This window comes from Aotus nancymaae, unplaced genomic scaffold, assembly GCF_030222135.1.
Source record: "Aotus nancymaae isolate 86718 unplaced genomic scaffold, 86718_ANA_hifiasm-v0.15.2.pri h1tg000014l, whole genome shotgun sequence".
In the NCBI taxonomy this organism is placed as follows: Eukaryota; Metazoa; Chordata; class Mammalia; order Primates; family Aotidae; genus Aotus; species Aotus nancymaae.
In genome coordinates, this window is record NW_026988425.1 from 61,190,875 (window position 1) to 61,210,470 (window position 19,596).

General features: G+C 38.1%; 1 protein-coding gene across 12 annotated transcripts in view; it reads left to right on the plus strand.

Moving 5' to 3' along the window:
- MAST4 (microtubule associated serine/threonine kinase family member 4) overlaps positions 1–19,596 on the plus strand; it is a 564,457-nt gene that overhangs the window by 401,273 nt on the left and 143,588 nt on the right. The window contains exon 1 of one of the 12 annotated variants that reach the window (XM_012462240.2): positions 7,233–7,300. The exons of the other annotated variants lie outside the window; for them this stretch is intronic. Within the exon in view, the coding sequence (XP_012317663.1) occupies positions 7,263–7,300 (38 nt within the window). The 5' untranslated portion in view covers positions 7,233–7,262. Of the gene's footprint in view, positions 1–7,232; positions 7,301–19,596 lie in introns of those variants that run through there. 12 annotated transcript variants of the gene reach the window in all.

Sequence of the window (19,596 nt, forward strand, 5' to 3'; positions counted from 1 at the left end):
AAGGAAAGAACTACAATTGATTTCTAAAAGTTGCTGTTAGGTTTTGAGTTGGACCTTTAGTTTTGCTGAAGTACAGTCTTGAGAATCCAGAAGATGCTTGTGTTTTAACCTCAGTGTTCAGAAATCTGTTGTGTTTTCATTTTGCTTAAGAGATAATCTCTCCACCTTGATGACGCCTAAATCAATAAAACCATTATTCATGCTGATGGGTAGTTTGTGACTCAGTTCATCACTTTGAGCAAGTTTCCAAATGTATTTTTCCAAGAACCAAAAAATAAGTTTTTGGGGTTTTTATTTTGGTAGTTGTTTTTTGCAGAGTTCGCACTACTCAGCAATTGCTATGAGCAGCAGGTACCTTCAGGGATCTTAAACTAAATCGTGTAGTTGTCAGGATGTATTGAATTTTTTATGAATTCAGCGTCTTCCCTTCAGAAACATCTCTAGTGTTTGATGAGTTTTTCCTTTGTTTTGCTTACGAATGTATGTCATGACTATGAGAGGTATGGAGAATCTTCTTCCTTCTTGCCTTGGTATTCCAGGTGTTAGTAAACTTGTACTCACCCCTTTTACCCAAATCCCAATTAACTCCACATTTATTAAGCACCTATTGTGCACTGTGACCTAATACTGAAAGCCATAGGTATGCTTTCAATGAAGACAAGTAAATGAATCATTGCAAACCAGGACAATCAAGAAGTATTTACAAGGTACATATAAGCCATGGGAGCGGTCAGTGGGTAAGAGAGAATTTGATCTCAGGGAGCCAGAAGAGGCTCCACATAGAAAAGGTTTTGAAAGATATTTTGGTGTTTATGAAAGTGAAGAACAGGGTCTTTCCAAGTGACAGGAGAAATGGTGTGTACAAAAGCCTGGTGGCCTTGGCAATAGAGTCCAAGGAACTATACATAGCTCAGTATTGCAGAAGCAGAGAGTTGGAAGGGGCAGTACTGCACAATGGTTAAGAGAGTAGTTCTGAAGCCCGTTCATCTGGGTTAACATCTTGACCCTATCAGATTGATTATGTTAACTTCTTTGGACTTCAGTTGTTCCATCTATATAATAGGGATAAGTATTTATCTTATAGGATTGTTTATAGGATTTATAAGATTAAAATGCATTCATATGTGTAAAATGCTTAATGCAAGACTAGCATATAAAAACACAATAAGTCTTAGCTGTTAATATTATTACTGTCATTACAACATGAAGATGAGTAGTGGGTGGTGAAGCTGGGGAGGAGTGCTGAGACACTTGACATTTGAAGGAGTTTGGTTTTGATACTGTGCTGGGGAGACGTGTCTAGCCACACTGGGGTTTAGGTCTGGGAGTGGGGATGAGACCTGGAAGCCAATTAATAAGTTCTTAGGGGCCGGGCGTGGTGGCTCAAGCCTGTAATCCCAGCACTTTGGGAGGCCGAGGCGGGTTGATCACGAGGTCAAGAGATCGAGACCATCCTGGTCAACATGGTGAAACCCCGTCTCTTCTAAAAATACAAAAAATGAGCTGGGCATGGTGGCGCATGCCTGTAATCCCAGCTACTCAGGAGGCTGAGGCAGGAGAATTGCCTGAACCCAGGAGGCGGAGGTTGTGGTGAGCCGAGATCGTGCCATTGCACTCCAGCCTGGGTAACAAGAGCGAAACTCTGTCTCAAAAAAAAAAAAAAAAAAAAAAAGTTCTTAGGATAGTCTATTTAAAAGATTTTGCAGAACTAAAGAATGAAGTGAGATTGTGCCTTTGAGAGAGATTAAGGATATGACATTAATAGAAGGCAGTGGGCCTTTGGCTCTGAGGGAAGAAGAAAGATTCCATGATGGCCCTGGGATTTTTGACTCTGGGAACAAGGGAGAGGGAGGAACCACCTGTACTTATGAGAGTGAGGCAGGGGAAGACACAAGGACCTATATTGCGCTTGCACCTTTTATCCCCTAAAGCTCAGTTAAATTCACATTTGTTGAGGAGCTATTGTGTACTGAATACCATGGGATATTTATTCCTTCATTCAGCCAATATCCTGACCCTGTATCCCATGCTGGGATCCCCACTGTGTTAAGGGACACAGTGATATTCAAGATACAGTGCTTGGGCCTCACCAATAAACAAGTGTCTAACTAGTCAGTTGCCAAATTGTGGTCAGTGTTCCAATGGCTATAAGCAAGAGCTGAGATGAGAACATAACCATGTGGGGTGGTGATGGGAGTTACTTCAGGTAATGTGGTCAGAGAAGGTCTTTTGAGATGCTAATATTTAAGGGATCCCCAAAGGATGAGAAAGAACAATTGTGGGAAGAGTTTAGGGACAGGCATCTGGGAACATCAATGGCACTGAGACCAGAAAGAAAGAGCCCTCTTGGCAGGCCACTCAGTACATAAATCCAGGGCACTCAGACAGGCTGAGTGCCTGTCTGATAATAAACATGGGACTCACTATTAAGACTGTCTGAGAAATACATCAGATTAATACATGGGATAATTAAAGATACCCCACTTAAGGAGTAGGCAGAAATGCAGCGAGGTATGAGGTACCGGAAAGAGCCTTAGTCGGGAAAAGTCCCCTAAGAAGGGAGGGGGCTGGGAGGGTGCTCTCCAGGAAATCCCAGGAGGAAAATAGTCAACACCCCCCAGCACTCCACAGAGAGTTGAAGTGAAGGTGTGTGTTGTATCAGGCAACCGAGAACTCATGGATGACTTCGAAGGAACAGGTGCCCCAGGGTGGGGGTGTCACAACCCAGAAAAGAGTGAAGCAAGGACTTGGAGAACATGGGCGGTGACCACTCTCTGTGGGCAGCTAAATATGACAGCAACACAGCTATAATGGCCTAGCCTCTGCACATTCATGGCTGGCCCGTCAGCCCTCCTTTCTGAATCATATCCCCTTACTCATTGTTGCTCACTTTGTTGTCTGCTTCATTGCCCAAATTGGCAATGACAGTTTCTTTTTCACCTCCCTCTGGAAGCTCAAATTTCTTCCGTAGCCTTATGACTGTTCCTTTCTGACATGTTTGTGATGGTTGGAGTTTCTCTTACTGTAAAGCCCTGACTGAGTGTCTCTGGCTCCCACACACCACCTCTTGCTCTCCTGAGCCCCTGGTACTCCAGCCCCTCCCCTGCAGCATAGTCACAGGAGACTGAAGCCTGGCCCCACTTGTTGCTCCTCTCCTCCTCTCCACGCCTGACCTGCAGGCTCTGCCCCTCCCTGAGTCCCTGCGCCCATTTCCTCCCACTCCTTGCTTTGCCTAGGCCTGTTTCATAGCTGCTTCCTTTCATCCTTGTACTTTGTTTGTGCTCCTGTGTCTTCTGCAGGCAGGACAGGCTTACAAATTGTGCAGGGCTCGCCTTCAGTCCTCCTCTCATTTCTAGTTAGCTCTCACGTTGCTAATATTCCATGACACCGTCCAGCAACCTGGGCTGCCCTTGCTCCTGACCCCTCCTCCCCCAGCCTGGTTGGGGATACCCCTAGAGCAGAGGAGAAAACTGAGCTCCAAGCCCAGAGCTGCCAGCAGCTGAGTGGCTTCTGTTGAGAGCCTGGCTGTCCCAACCATGGCAGCGTTCTTCAGATTCTGGGCATCTAAGTCTTACTAGATACAAAGGATGGGAGCAGAAATATGCACAGATCAAAAATGTTGCTTTTAGCTTCTAGTGTGAAACTTACAATAGGAGATCACAGACTGTTCTGCCCCTGGAATATGTAGGGGTTTTTGTGAGACAAGAGGGAGGGAGGAAGTGAGGAAAGGAGTGAGAGAGAGAAGGGGAGAGAGAAATGTGTGAGTGCAAAAAGTAGATTTCAAAAGGAATTCATTAAAAATAAAACATGAGAACTATGGAGCATATGCTACATGGTGAGGCATGGACTATTCATTGCTAGTGTGTGTGTGTGTGTGTGTGTGTGTGTGTGTGTGTGTCTTCACTCTCAAGGCAGTTGTGGGAGTAGTATATTGATAAATGCACAGTGACGGGTAGAACATTATATACTTTAATGGTTTTGCTTGCTTCTCTTTACGCATTTATCCTGTTATCAGAAGCTCGATACATTTAAACAGGAATCATAAGCTTCAAGATAGAAACCATTTGCCTTCTGGGTTAAAGGTTGACAGGTGTTGGGGTCAAGGAATCATTTGAGTTCCTGTGTGGAGATGGCCCATAGAAGAGGAAGCTTGAAGTAGGACTCAATCTGAATAATTTGGGGAAGTCCTCCTTCTGTTGGTTGAAATGGAAATAGCTGGTCTCTCACAGAGATGGAAACTGGGGGCCCTGGACCCAGCCTCACCCTCCATACACACCCATCTCTAGTGTGAGTAAGCATGCACAAAGCTATGTTAATCTGAGTTGTCTTCACTACCTGTAACTAGTCATTTGGGAGTGACTTCATGGAAACTGAGTAATCCTTTTGAAAGTTAAAATAGTAGAGCCGAGATGTTAGAATGGTCCTGGGGCTACCTGGATGAAAGTAGACACAAAATGTGCATAAAATCGTCTACTAAAAGTAGAGTCAATCTCTGTCAGTAGGAACTTGGTTTTTGTGATATGTGGCACATTTTGTGTGCCAGATCTCTAAATAAAAGTTTATACGTTTGTTAAAATTTGTAGTTCTGGTACTCTCCTAATTTCCAGGCAGATAGAAGAAAAGAAAGGAAAAAATTCCACTAGATACATGGTTGTAAATTCTGAAAATGTTGACCTTAAACCTTATTAATAGAATAAAAGACCTGTGGGAATTTTAGCTACATTAATGTCTATTGGACATGCCTATTTGAGAAGGTAATTATACTAATCTCACAACTGACATGTCGTGTTGTTTTGTTTTAAAGAAAAAAACCATAGCAGAGAATTTAGGCTTTGATCAGTACTCGAAGGTAAAATAGATTAGCAAGAAGAATAGGTAGTCATTAATGTATATCTCTTATCTCAAGCACCCCATTGCTTACTTTATTACAGAATCCTGGGAATTTTTACATTCTGCTTTGTGGTCCTACATTATCAGTGACTATCATTTTGTCAGAGTTCGGGGGCTCTTAGCAAACTGTAATTGCAGGCACTAGTACAAAGAAAATGCAGATCCTGACATCTGGTAAGCCAACCACCATTTGTATTCTAAAGTTCTTAAATAAGCTTGTAGCTGTTCAAAGTAAGTACCGGCCCCCTGTGCCCCTGGAAAGTTTAACCTGACATGGAAGTTCAAGTGGCGGAAATATGTTAGGCTCTGAGTGAATCACGTGGGCAGAGGGAATGAGAAACTGAAGATTGGTGAAATTTGCTGAGGTCATAGAATTAGAAGGGGAAGAAAGCTGATGGATTTACCAGGCCCATTTTGCCATATAAGTATTTGTTGAAGCTGTCTTTAGTATGCTTTATTCTATCTAATTTTAAATGTTACAGTATATGTTTATGTCTCAGACTTTACTGTGTTTCTTCCTTAAGACTCATTATTGGAATATTATCTAGTGATTGACAAATTTCTCAGCTATGAAATCTGTAGAAAATCACTGAACCCATAGCTTACATAAAAAATCACTTATGCATCTTTCACATTAATGTATTCTAAAATGCAATATGATGGATATGTTTAAATTGGGAATTATAATAAATAAATGTTTTACTTTTATAGATGTATGCAGGGGTTGAGAGAAAAAAATTATGTTTGGCATGGGAAAAACTCCCAGCTGAATAAAACACTCGAGGAAATATGGTAAATGAAGCCTTTGTTACTGTAAAACAATAGCCATTAAGTGGCTATTATGTAATGTTATTTCTTATGTCTGATTTGAGTGGATTGTTGATCTTGGAACTTGAGATATAATTCCTGTAAAAATATTACTTTCACTTGGCTAATCTCAAGACTTTTGATACCAAAATCAAAGACTTCCAAATAGATTACCTAGATCAGGAACTAAGTTCTGGAGGTACTGAAGCTATGTCAGATTTTTTTTCCCATGTAAAGACTGATTTTATATACTTGCTATTCCCCATCCTAGTACCCATCCAGATAAATACAAGTAATTTGCTAACCCCAAAACTGGTTTATTGTAAAATTAACCTAGGCTTGCTCAGCCACTGCAAAGGGCAGGCATGCAGCAAAACAACTGATAGGCACATCAGCTGCCTTGGCAAGTTGAATGGATGATTCTAAGTTTGCATTTCCATAATAGGTCCCTAAACAGAAGGATTTCTCATCTTTGATCTGAAATGGCCTTAGTGACCAGTGGAGCTAAACAGATGTGGGATAGTTTGGGTGGTTTAGGTAGTAGTTTTTGTTACAGATTCTGTAAAATAAGACTCTAAGCTTATGAATCATAATTTCCTGTATGTTTTAGGATTTGATGTCTGGGGTTACATATTTGAACCATGGAATAAAAGTTGCTATATTTTTACTGTGTGGCCTCTAAAATTTATATGTAGCATTCTTTCTCAGTAGATGCCTTCTCTCCTGTGTAGTTCAGGCCAGTTAGCCTCTGAAATCGAGGATTTTTAAGCTGAAAAATCAATAGTGGTTTTCTTAACGTTGGAATCCAGGCTTAAGATCAGAGACCTGCTGTCTTCAGTCCAGTTCTTGTGTCTTAGTGCTTTTAATGCTATTTTACCAGCATAGCCATGGGCAAAATGCCATTTTAGCAGGTAGACTTCATTTTTCTGTAACATTGTGATTGATTATGTATTACTTGATGGCTTCCTATAAAGGAAGCTCTTTAATCAAGAGCAATTGTGGTTTTTCTTACCTTTTGAGATTTAACCTTACAATTAGTCTACTTTCTCACATCAGACCTAGGGTGTTTTGGGGGTCAAAAGGTACAGATGTTGAACTGGTTAGATATTAATATGATACACCTTTTTGATACCATTTCTAGGATATAGAAACATTCCATGGAATGGGTCCTAGGCTGAAAATTCATGAGGGAAAAGGGTTCTGACTCTTGGCACTGATAAACATATTCAGAAATGTTGTATTCAAGCCAGAATAAATATATATGCCCTTTATACTTTTTTTTTCAGTTAGCAGAAGTTACATCTAAACACTTATTTTGGCATTAAGGAAGCTCGTCATGACCTATTGTTCCAGAAAGATTATAGTCCTCGTTTTAAGCCAGTTCTTTAGTTCCCATGCAAGTGGCATGCCCAGCCTGGAGCTGAAGAAACAACCCCTGCTTTTCAAATCTTCTATTCTTATAGGTGTGTCCAGCAGGCAGTGGCTTGTAGCTGTTCCTTCAGCCACTTAACAGGTTTGATTTCAAAGCTTTTTAATAGAGACACTAACATGTTTGGAGGGGATTCATGGCCCAACATTTATGGATTTTGTTGGGAAGTCTCAGGTGTGTATATATCTTAAAGTATATGATAAGGCCTATTAGACTAAAGTAATTGTGTTTGTGCTTTTCTCTGTTTTGTTTTTGCCTTCTAGTCCTAGAATGAATTTGTAAAAATTATCTCAGGGATTGGATTGGGAGGGAGTAGTTCCAAGTCCTGAAGGCTATATACCTCCTCTTTCAATTCCTTTTCTTTGGCTGTCTGGAAGCACTAAAGAGGAGTCAAGTGATTATAAATTTGGCCAAAAGACAGAGAAACCAAGAGCTGAACGATCAACCTCTGAAACATGGGAAGTTAATTACATTTACAAATACTTGGAGGGGTTATTTATGAGTCATGCATCTCTCTGTGACCCTTTTACTGCTTTGGGAGCTTGTGGATGAGCCTGAATCACTCTCTGAAACCTGATAACCTGATAACCTAGTTTGGCTAAGTTTGGCTTCTGTGAATAGGGTCTGAGGATTTATCACATCACCTCATTTTTTCATTTGTATGCCAAATGTTTATTGAGTACCTTTTATGTGAGCAGGGGCTATGATTATCACCTGGGAAACAAAGATATGTACAGCATGATCCTTTCCTTCAAGTAGCTCAATGTAGCGTGCTTTAGACAGTAACACAGACAATAATTACAGTAACAGGCAATAACTGGTAGATCTACCAACATCAGCCGAGGAGGAAGGAGGGGGAGAATATCTGTGCAGACAGTTTGATGTATATTGTCTCATTTAATCCTCACAACAACTCCATGAAGGATATGTTATTATATTTATTATACAGATGAAAAATTTGAGGATTAGAGGAATTATTTATGCCCCCACATCTCACCAGTGGTAAGTGCTGAATTTGGATAAAAACTTTACTGAATCTTATGGCCAAAAGAAATATAGCTCCAACAGCATCCTAATTATTGAAAATAATATTTGTAAAGCAAGATTTTAGTAACTTTTTAATTTTATAGAACAGTAGCCTCTTGGCAATTCAAAAGGTATTTGTGGAATATAGAGCTCTGGTAATTTTGATCTTTGGTGTAGAAAATTCTGCCTGCTGTCTGAGGGAAGAAAGTGAAAAATAGAAGTAGGTTTTACTTTGTTTTAAGATTGCCACCTACTGAGTCTCTTTCCTATTAATGGAAATTGTAAATGTATTCTGCTGTAATTTCCTCATCTTAAAGTATCACAGTTTATGATGGTGTTTAAATGGGTTTGCGCTTTTAAATTGAAGCTTTACTTACAGTGTAGCTCTGCACAGCTGCTGTCTTCCAGGCCTTTGAATGAGTAACACCGCATGCACTCAGGCTTCTTTTTTCTGAGCTTTCCCTCTGTGTATTATAAAATCCTGCACATTCACATAAATGTATAGGTTACACACACATTTCGAAATCCATGCCAATCTTGTAATAATGCATATAGTTCATCCCTTAGAAAGGACAAAATTTCTTTCTGCTTCTATGGCAATTCAGTGGGTATGCCAGAAAATATCTGTTGGGAGATTTTAGAGATGACTTACTCATAGGCTTCTTCCCTTTTAAAAAATATAATAATTCTTCTTGAAGGTGCCGTTGCTAACTTTTTAAGGAGGAGATGACTCGATGGCACTCAAATATATCTTTTCCTTTGAGAAAATTACTATGTTTAGAGAACAGAAAATTAACTGCTTTGTAATGCATGAAACAATTGCATAGGAATAGACTATAAATAATCTTCAATACACAAAGGACACAGAGTGTGCAGAGTTCTCTAAACCACACACACAAAAAGCTTTACTGGCCATCTCTTAGCTTTTGGTGATACAATATGTGAGCTGTTTTTGAGGAATAGCTGCCTCTACCTAAGGACGGAATGAAAGAAGTCTTCCCTTTATGGACTTTTTCAAAAGTTAAAAAAAAGTATATTTTATAACCACTAGCCTAGGCCCAAGACTGACTCAGATTTGTACTGACACAGGGTTTACCACTTGTATTTAGTCCAGGCAACTAGGTGTTAGTTTTGTTTTGTTGAGATAAGTTTATTGAGATACAGTTTACACACAGTAAAATCATCCTTTTTCAGTTGTGTAGTTCAGTAAGTTTTAACAAATAAAGTTATGTAGCTAACATACAAATAAAGATATAGAGTACTTCTTTTTTTTTTCTTTTTTTTTATTTCTATTTTTTTGAGACGGAGTCTTGCCCTGTCACCCAGTCTGGAGTGCAGTGGTGTGATCTCAGCTTACTGCAACCACCACCTCCTGGGTTCAAGCGATTCTCCTGCTTCAGCCTCCCAAGTAGCTGGGATTACAGGCGTGTACCACTACACCCAGCTAATTTTTGTATTTTTAGTAGAGATGGGGTTTCACCATGTTGACCAGGCTGATCTGGAACTCCCAACCTTGTGATCTACCTGCCTCGACCTCCCGAAGTGCTGGGATTTCAGGCATGATCCACTGCATCTGGCCAGGTATTTCTATTACCTCAAAAAACTTTACATAAATTTAGTAGTTTAATAATGCTAATATAGCATTAAAATAAGATGTTTTCTTTGCTCTCTTTTTCTATTTTATAATTAAGCTTTACATTTTGTTAATATTTCACAGTTTTTTCCTAATATCCTTTTTCTGTTCCATCCAGGATACTACCTTACACTATGTCATCCTCTTTAAAAATCATTTTTATGAGGAAATGATTAACACATAGTTTGATTACATGGTTGATAATGTCAAGTGAAGTACCAGAAAAATGCATCAGAATGAGATATTTGAAAGATAAGGAAACTAAATTGTGTGGACCACTATTAATATATAATAGGCCATTTGGCCAGGCGCAGTTGCTCATGCCTGTAATCCCAGCATTTTAATAGGCAAGAGGGTCACTTGAACCCTGGAGTTCAAGACCAGCCTGGGCAATATAGGGAGAGCCTTGTGTCCATAAAAAATTTTAAAAATGTGTGCCTGTGGTCCCAGCCACTCCGGAGGCTGAGGCAGGAGGATTGCTTGAGCCTGGGAGGTCGCAGCTGCAGTGAGCAATGATTGTGCCACTGCATTCCAGCCTGGGCAACAGAGCAAGACATTTTCTCAAAAAAAAAAGTCCCTCTGATACTACGTAGATGAAAAACTTGTAAGAAACCAGATCAACAGATTTAACTAGCAGGAAATTGTTAAAAATAATTTGGGGGTGTTTATAGGAGAAGGAACAGGGCTGTGACAGTGGAGGACTTGGGAGACATGTAATTTAAGATCTAGATTATGATTGTTGGAAAATAAACATGGAGATCCAGAAGGAGTCTTAGAGTTTTTCTATGCAAGTGAAGACGGAACAAAATATGTATTTGACAAAAGATAAATTATTGGTACCTTATTTGCTTTGTAAAGTAACTTATCAAGTCCTTCCAGTATTTTTATTATATTTTAATTTTAATAAAACTTATGTAACCTTTAAATTTTAAATTAATACATGCTCAAGACAAAGAATGGGGAAAATGTTTTTTTTTAAAATCATCCCATATTTTAGTAGTCAGACATAACCACTATTAAAAACTTGGTGGAGTAATATTTTCCTGTCTGCATTTGCACACACGTGTGCATGCATACCACAAAGTATTTTATTTTACCTCCTGGTATATGATCTACTTTTTTCCCTTAATGAGATTCCTTTAAATGCCCAACTTTGCAATCGTAAGATTTCTAGAAATTTTTAAAAATATCTATAATACACAAGAAGACTGGGGCGGGTGGATGGTAAGTCCTGGGGCACATTGGAAAGGCCTCTGAAGGATGCTGTGTTGATGCGCAGACGCACCCATTGTGGGTGTGTCCACAGCTGGCTTCCTGGTATGTAGTGGAGATGGGCCCATTGACACTAGTGAAAGCATTCTGAGTGGGCTTACGTTTTAGGTCCTGTTTTTCTCCAACTGTATTCGGATCTCTCTTGAAATGTTCCCTTTAAAAATACTAATGCTAGCTCAGAAAGACTCCGATTACCATCTCCCCACAGGTTAAACCTCGAGATCTAAACTTTATCCCTTATGTAGTGAGCAGGCTTGCCAGGTGGCAGGCCAATTAATATATTTTTGCAAGGTGTAGACATGTTTTTTCTCCATGGTAGACCAATGAATCCATCTGCTCCTCATCTTCCTTCCCTCCATCCTTTGGGGAAAATCATTATTTAATTTTCAGACATAAGTTGTGCAACTTTGTAAGTGATACTTTCTGCTTTTTTAGGGAAGTAATTTTAATAATTGAAACTTTTTTTTTTAAACTATAAAGATGTGAAGAACGCTGTCATGGACTAAAATATATGGACATCTAAGTTCTATCCAGGGAATTACTTTTTTTGAAAGTTGGGTATATAGAGTCATATGTTGAAAATCTGATTCATGGAGGTATAATCTAGAATAGACTTTCAGAAACATCTAGTTGAACCCCCTCATTGAAAGATGAGGAAATTAATATTTAGATTAAAATTTCAAGCTAGTAAACAACAGAGATGGTCTGGGAACCTTGTCTTCAGATTCCAAAGTAGGACAACCATGGTGAAAATAGAATCTTTAATCTCTTGAGGGGAAAAAGTAGAGTGAAAACCTAGTTAAGATTCAACTAGGAGAAGTGTGCTCATATTTATTGTCTATTCTCCCTTGAGGTTCAGGCACTGAACTGTACATATCACCTCTACAGTTTCTTTTTGCCCTCGAGTGGCAATTCAGATCAGCAGGTGATTAACTGTTTGGTGTCTGTGCCTTGCCTCCCAGTTCTGTTGAAAGTTTCTGAAGGACAAATTGCTACATCCTCTTTTAAAGCGCTTATGGATAGTGCACTACCTGGTCATGTAATGAATGAATCACTGACTATATAAATATAAATGAGGTTGTTTTACAAAATTCTCTCAGAGAATGTTGGAATTCTAGAAGCATGACCACATTATAGCCTTCCCACAATCTGCCACATTATCATACAGAATTTGGCTTCTCTCCCCTTTGATATGAAGGAATTTAGCACTGACTATTCCAGAAGCTTCTCTTGGAAGGACTGTTCCAGCATGTTTGATGTCCTCCATGTTTTGGGATAGATGGACTTAAATCAGTTACTGCTAAACAAGAAGGAAGGACTTAGACTTGGCATTTTTCTTTTATTCAAGTTGATACCTCTTCCTCTGTATTCATGCTAAGGGGCCCTTTTCATATAGTAGAAAGGATTTAGACTTTGGGTTTGGACAGACGGTTGGAATCCAGAGTTAGACATCTGAGCCTTAGTAGGTCATCTTACCTCTGATACTTTGTTTCCTTATCGTTAAGTATGGGAAATAATCAGCAAGCCTTTTTTGTACCATAAGTAAAACAGATTATGAAGCATTTAGAGCAGGTGTAGACAGACTACAGACTGCAAACCCAATCTGGCCACTGCCTGGTTTTGTGCACTGACCTTTATTAGAACACAGCCACACCGATTCCCATGGGGATGGTCTGTGGCTCTTTGTGCTACAATGGCAGAGTCCAGTAGTTGCCACAAACTCTGGCCTGCAATTATCTGGCTCTTGACAGACAAGCTTTGCCAGCCTCTTACCTAGGACAGTCCCTAGCAAATATAGAGATTCAATAAATTGTAATTTTACCCTTTTTCCACTGGTTGTTTCAAGTTCAGCCTTCCCTTTAGGCAACCTTTGAAGAAAATTAGTTCAGGCATGACCTTCTTTGGTAACCCTTCTAAAGCCCCACCCAACTTCTGGAGTATAGCCAAGGCCTTGAGCCATGGTACAGGATAGAACATGTTGGAAGAGATATCTTCATGGCTCCCACCCCCTGATATGTGTCATGTCCTGACTTGAATTGGATGTTGTGCATGTTACAGGAATAAAATTTTCTCTCAGCCAAGTGTAAACACAGGCATGCTATATAGATTGCGACATATCCCAATTTAGCTCAGATTATTTCTCACCATATATCACAAGGTGAATCCAGTTTATACTTCTTCAAAAGCTTCCAAACACAACCCCTAGAACTGGAATTTTCTCATTTGAAAATACACATAAAAAAAGTTATTACAAATTGTAAATACCGTATTTAGCAAGGGACCTTCTGAAATCATAAACCAGGAGCTTCTGAAGCGACTCTGAGCCATTTGAACAAATAAGTTCTCAAGGAGCAGTAAGGTTTCTTTGGTGTGTTTATTTTGCTTTGTTTTCTAAGCAAAGTGAATTCACAGTTTCTTAGCAGTTTTGTTTAGGGGCACCCTGGTGTCTGGTAGTAGACTCAGACTGAGAATAGACTGGTAGAATGTGCCAGGTGAGAACTCACTGATTGATGACCGCACTCCAACTCCCACACACTATGTAGAGAAAGGAGAGGACTTCGGAGAGCTGCTAAAGGCAGTTATGTTTGCTTGATATTTTTTATTTTAAAAAAATGTATTAAGGAATCATTTTAGGATACTAAAATAATATATTTGTTCATTATTTTAACATTTCCTTGTGTCTTAAAAAATATTGAAGAAATTATAAGAGCATTACCCAAAATTTTGTAAAGTCCGCCTTGATTCTCTCTGTCCCCTACTTCCAGCATATTTTAATGTTTCTTTTGCTTTCACATAGTACTCAGTTAGCATTCATTTCAACATGTTGTAATTCTGTATATACTTATCTGAATTCCAAGCTGACTGTGTCTTGAGGCACAGACTTTATGCCAGGATAGTGCCTGGCACATAATAGACACTTAATAAAAGTTTATTGAATGAAAGCACCACACAGTGAGCATATTCGTGCATATAGCTTTTTCTGTCTTTTGGACTATTTCCTTAGGATAATTTCCCAGAATAGAGATTTCTATGCCAAAGTGACGTGAACATGTTTATGAATCTTAATACATAATGCCAAGTAGCTTTGTGTCTACTTGAGGTGCCTTCCAAGTTTGTGACTCTCATATTGCATGGTACATTATTGCTAGCATGTCTGGTGTTCCATATTTTCTCTACCAAAAAAAAAAAATGACAGTAGAGTACATCATTGCCAAATTCAAGTTTGGAATGAACATTGCATATACTTTAGGATGAAGTGCTTCTAAAGAATAAAATTCCCTCATGTGGAACTTGGGAAACAGGGAGGCAGGCAAGGTACTGGATAAAAGATACAGTTATAGGGACAGAGAACTTATGAAGTTTCATTACTACTGTGAACTTTTACTGGATTGTCGTCAATATTTCAAGGAAGCAATTGAATATTTTTGTTTACTTTTCCCCTTTAACACATTTAATGTTCAAACATGAAACATTACTAAATGCAAATTGCTGTTAATACACATTCCACAGTCTGCTTTTATCAAAGTCTGAAACTATTTGTGTAATGTATAATGCATTTCCATCTTCAATTGATCTGATTTGTGTGTGTGAAATAAGATTGAGCCTCCATGCTGTGACCTTGAGCAACAATAGCTTTTTTTTTTTTTAGTTTGTTATTTCTCCTCCCATACTCCTAGAATATGACAGGCCCATAAATTACCAATGATGAATAGCCATGTCTACATTTTGGTGCAAGTATGTAATTGATGAACACATAGAATCACCCGAGTGATAGCTTATAAGATGGCATGTAAAGTTGTGGGGTCTAAGCTAAATAAAGCAAGAACAATGTTCTGTTAGAAATATTCTGTGGTAATTGATGATTCTAATGAATAGGAAGGTTCAACAGATATTCTAAATAATTATGATTTATGATTACTCTAAATTACGTATTCCGTTGTATATATATTATTTTCCAGCTTAGCTTCAACCCATATTAAGCCATGACTTCAGTCTCTGGAGAGATAGTGAGATAAAGGAATAAGAAAAACTTCTGATGTCCTAGGTCTAGCTTTCAGATAATATCCCTCCTCTTTTCTAGCAAACTAGAGTCTGTGGGCCTTGACCTACCTAGACATTTTTAGGAGAATCTTTGAGAAGCCAATAATTACATGGTAGCACATGATCATACTTTGGTCATGCCAAGCTATAGCAGCTGAAAAGGACTCTATGAACAATGATTTCAGTGTTTCCAGAGCCCATTGCTTCAAGACCTTAAAGATGCATCTAGGGGGCTCATGGATAATCAAAGTAAGCAAGTCTTTCTGTGGACCCTGGATCCTGTTATTTAGACAGAGCCAAATCTTCCTTATGTGTATTGGAGTGAACATGCTGGAGGATTAAGAACAGATCCTCCTAGCCCAATGGCTTTATTTTAACACTTTTGAGATGAGTATTTTTATTCTGAGTTGTTTACAAACTTATGGGTGGAGGGCAGGATGGTGGGGTAATTATGACGTGATATTTTGAGTGTTTGAAATACTGTTTAGCAAGTGTAGGATAAATATGCCTCCTTAACTTACTCATATTCTGCACTCAGTTTTTTTTAATTTTTGTCCAATTATTCTCCATATCTTCTCCATTCTGTTTATGTCTTTTATTATTTTTTAGGATAGAAAATATGTTTAATTGTGTACACATGCAGTTTACCATCTTGACCATTTTTAAGTGTACTCTTTAGTAGTGTTAAGTACATTGATAGTGCTATGCAACCAATCTCCAGAACTCCTTTCATCCTGAAAAACAGACTGTACTAATTAAAGAGCAACTCACCATGCCCCCACCCCCAGCCCCTGGCCACTCCTATTCTAATTTTCTGTCTCTACGAATTTGACTATTCTGGGTACCTCCTTTAAGTGGACTTATATAGTATTTGTCTTTTTGTGGCTTTCTTATTTCACTTAGCACAATGTCCTCAAGATTCACCCACATTGTAGAATGTGTTGTAATTTCTTTCTTTGTTTCAGGCTGAACCAGTATTCCATTGTGTGTGTGTGTGCGTATGTATATACACACACACACAATTGTACAAGCATATATATGGAGAGTGCACTGTTGTGCCCAAAATGTGGGGTGTGTATGTGTATATATATACACACACGCGCACACACACACATACACACACGTACACATATATATGTATATATACTTTAGAATGTATTTTCTAGAAAGGAGTGTGTTATCTTCATCCTAAGTAATGTTTAAGTACTATTTGCAGTCATTGAAGATAATCCTTTTTGGTGGTAAATAGGGGAGCTGATTTTCTGTTTCTTAGATGTTTGAGTTTTAACATTTAATCAGTATCTAAACTTCCTTTTGAATGCTTTGAATGAAGAAACTTCTAGGTTCACACATGCTGCTGCTGATGAAAGACTGTAAGAAGGAAAGAGACAATGCATGTAAGAGCCCCATGCCTCATTCAGTGCCTAGAACATGCTTCCATTTTATGTTCTTTCTTTTGGGGATCCCATGTTTTTTTTTTAATTTTTAGCTAAGGTCTACTAGAATGAAACAGTGTAATGAGATGAGCCCTGAAGTGTGATTCCAGAGATGATGTTTTATATAACTGTGTACCCCATGAATATGTATGATTGTTATTTGTCAATTAAAAATAAGAATTAAAAAAGAGATCTTATTTCTAGTCACATTTCTACCACTAACTAGTTGTGTGACATTGGCAAGACATTATGGATTCTCTATTGCTTACCTTTTTTTAAAATTAAGGATTCCCTTGGCAGTATAGTAAAGCCTATGGATGTCATTTCAGAATAATATTTTTAAATGCATAACATAAAATACATAATATTATAAAGGAAACCAATTATAATGAAATAGTCATCAACACATTAAAATGTTTGTGATATATGTGGTTCTTTATTAGCATATCAGATGTCAAGATCTAGAGGCATGTCTAGTATCTACCATATAGAGGTAGATATTACCATTTGAAGTGATAATGAATACAAATAATTTTTTAATGTATCTGCAACAACTGTTAATGTGATATGGAAAATACATGGCTAATACTATGACAATAGATGTATATAAACAAAGGAGATGTTACATTTCAGTTTCTGGTTAGTGAAAATGATAATTTTTTAAAAATAACCCAAGTTCATGAACCTGTGAGTTCTATTCATAGACATCTTAGAAGTCCACAGACTCCAGGTTAGAAGTTCTCTGGTGTTTCCAGTGGCTTAAACACTAGTAGTGGATTGAAAGGATGACCCAGGTGGCCTCTGGAGTTTGTCATGAAACTTGATTATCAGGGGCCTGGCATAACTGAGGGGATGTTATGCCAAAAAAGTAACCTTTGATTTACCTGGTCAGCACTCCAGTCAGAAAAGTACTGGCTTTCATCAGTTACGTTTACCTAGCATGTAGCTAGGAAAGCCCAGCAGTATATTAAAACAAAGAAGAACTATATGAAAAGAGTAGAGTAATTATCACCCAGATCATGTGCTTTTGGAGGGCCCCAAGGCCAGGACTTGTGGAAATGTGACTAAGTCCCCTGCACTTCGTGTAGTACTTTAAAGGAGCCTGTATCTCTCAGCATCTCAGCATTCCTTTGTCATAACTGCATGCTTTTCGCTAATTAAGTGTGGCCATAAATGTATAAAGATTGTGTACTGCACCTACCTACTTGTCAGGCTTGAATTGGTATTGCTCAGCTGGAAAGTAAAATCTTTGAAATACAAAAAAACTAAGGAATAATAATGATAAAGCACTTCTCATCTGTTAGTCTTAAAGCAGTTTTCTTTCCTAGAGTTTATAAGTGTTTTAATGATCAAGGTCTAAGTATGTAATGAATAAGAGAAGTGGCAAGCAAAATTTATCCTAACCTTTTCAGAGGAGTGAAGACATTTTTTCTCATTACCTGCATACCTACCACCTTCAATGCTACATTTTGGAGGGGAAAAAATATTTTAAGTGGCAAAGCCTCAAATGCTTTTAAATGCCATGCCACTTGCCTACTGCATCAGCATCTCACAATAGTTTCTAATGGAAAGGAACATTCTTTTTGGGTTTATAGTTGCTGTATAAATGCCTCTGTGTTAATCTGGGTACAAACTTCCTGCCTGATAGACTGGGGAGTAGAGCAAAGTGCAGAGATTGATTTGTCTATCTGCTGGTGAAACAGAATTCATGCGACCATCAGCAGAATGCTTTGGAAACATGGAATTATTTTCAGGTTATAAGATCCTCTACCAAATTAGATAGGAAGCTTGAAGCATAGACTGTAAGCAATTTTTCCTCCTTTAGTTGCTGCTATGGATCAATATATTTTATTGACTCTTCTAGCGTTTGCATACAATTTTCTATCATGGTCGTTTATGCTAATCACCATGAGACAGAATAATTGTAAATCATAGCCCCTTAGACACACTTCTGGAATATTTGAGAACACAGAATTCTGTTTTAAAGAGATGGAAAAAACAATTCATCATTTTTTAATGACTCGTGGAGGCTGACATAGATGTGGAGGGCAAAGCCTCCCTCCCTCCTTATCTTTGGGCCTCACTTTATATTAATATTTTAATTCTTAGTGCAGATGAAAAAGAAACTCTGAAGAGAAATCAGGTTTAAATTAGCCAATTAACTTTATTTGTGAAAATCCAAATAGCTCATGTTAAATATGGAAGGTAGAATATAATATATCCTATTTTTAATGATTTTACATAAGATTATTAAAAGTTATCTTCAAGAACACATGTTTATATAATTATTGTAAAAATATCAGGGTTATTGCTAGAAGTTATATAAGGATATTTATCATCTACATTTTTAATGATACAATTAAGAGAATTAGTATAGAAGACAGCAGTTTTATACTTTAATGTTGTACTAAGGAAGGTGGTTTGAGTGCTGTTCACATTTATTGGTAGTACTGAACTCATTGAAATATATAATTATTACAAAAACAAAATCTGTCTTGACCAGCAGTTCATACAGATGTTCTTTATTCTCATCAAAGTCCCAACTATGCTGTGGAAGCAAAGTTGAATCTAGCCACATACCATATCTCCATATGCACTCACAGATGAATGTAAATGTGTGTTGTACACATAAGGATCTGGAGGGGCTAATCATACCTTCTGGTACAAGTGCAAAAAGAAACACAGTTTAGTGATGGGGTCTTAGACGTGGCTCCTCGATGCACAGTTGATTCTAACCGTAGAACTGCATCAAAGATGGCAGAGCTTCCTTCTAGTTTTCTTTTGATAATTCCAAATAACAACTTTAGCTGTCGGAATAAAAACTAGAAGCTATACATTTTATAAGAATAAACCTTTTCAGTTTAAAAACATGTTTGTGGATTGTTAATGAATAGAGAGTTGGATGAAGAAGGAATTTTTTTACTTCTGCTCTGTATTAAGCAATTCAGATAGGAAATATCCTTACTTCCTGGAAGCTGTTCTTTAGAGTAGGATCTGTTGTTATGACCGCCTCTAAGTTTAAGACAAGCAGAGGAGATTTCACTTGGAGATGAGGCTTGGAA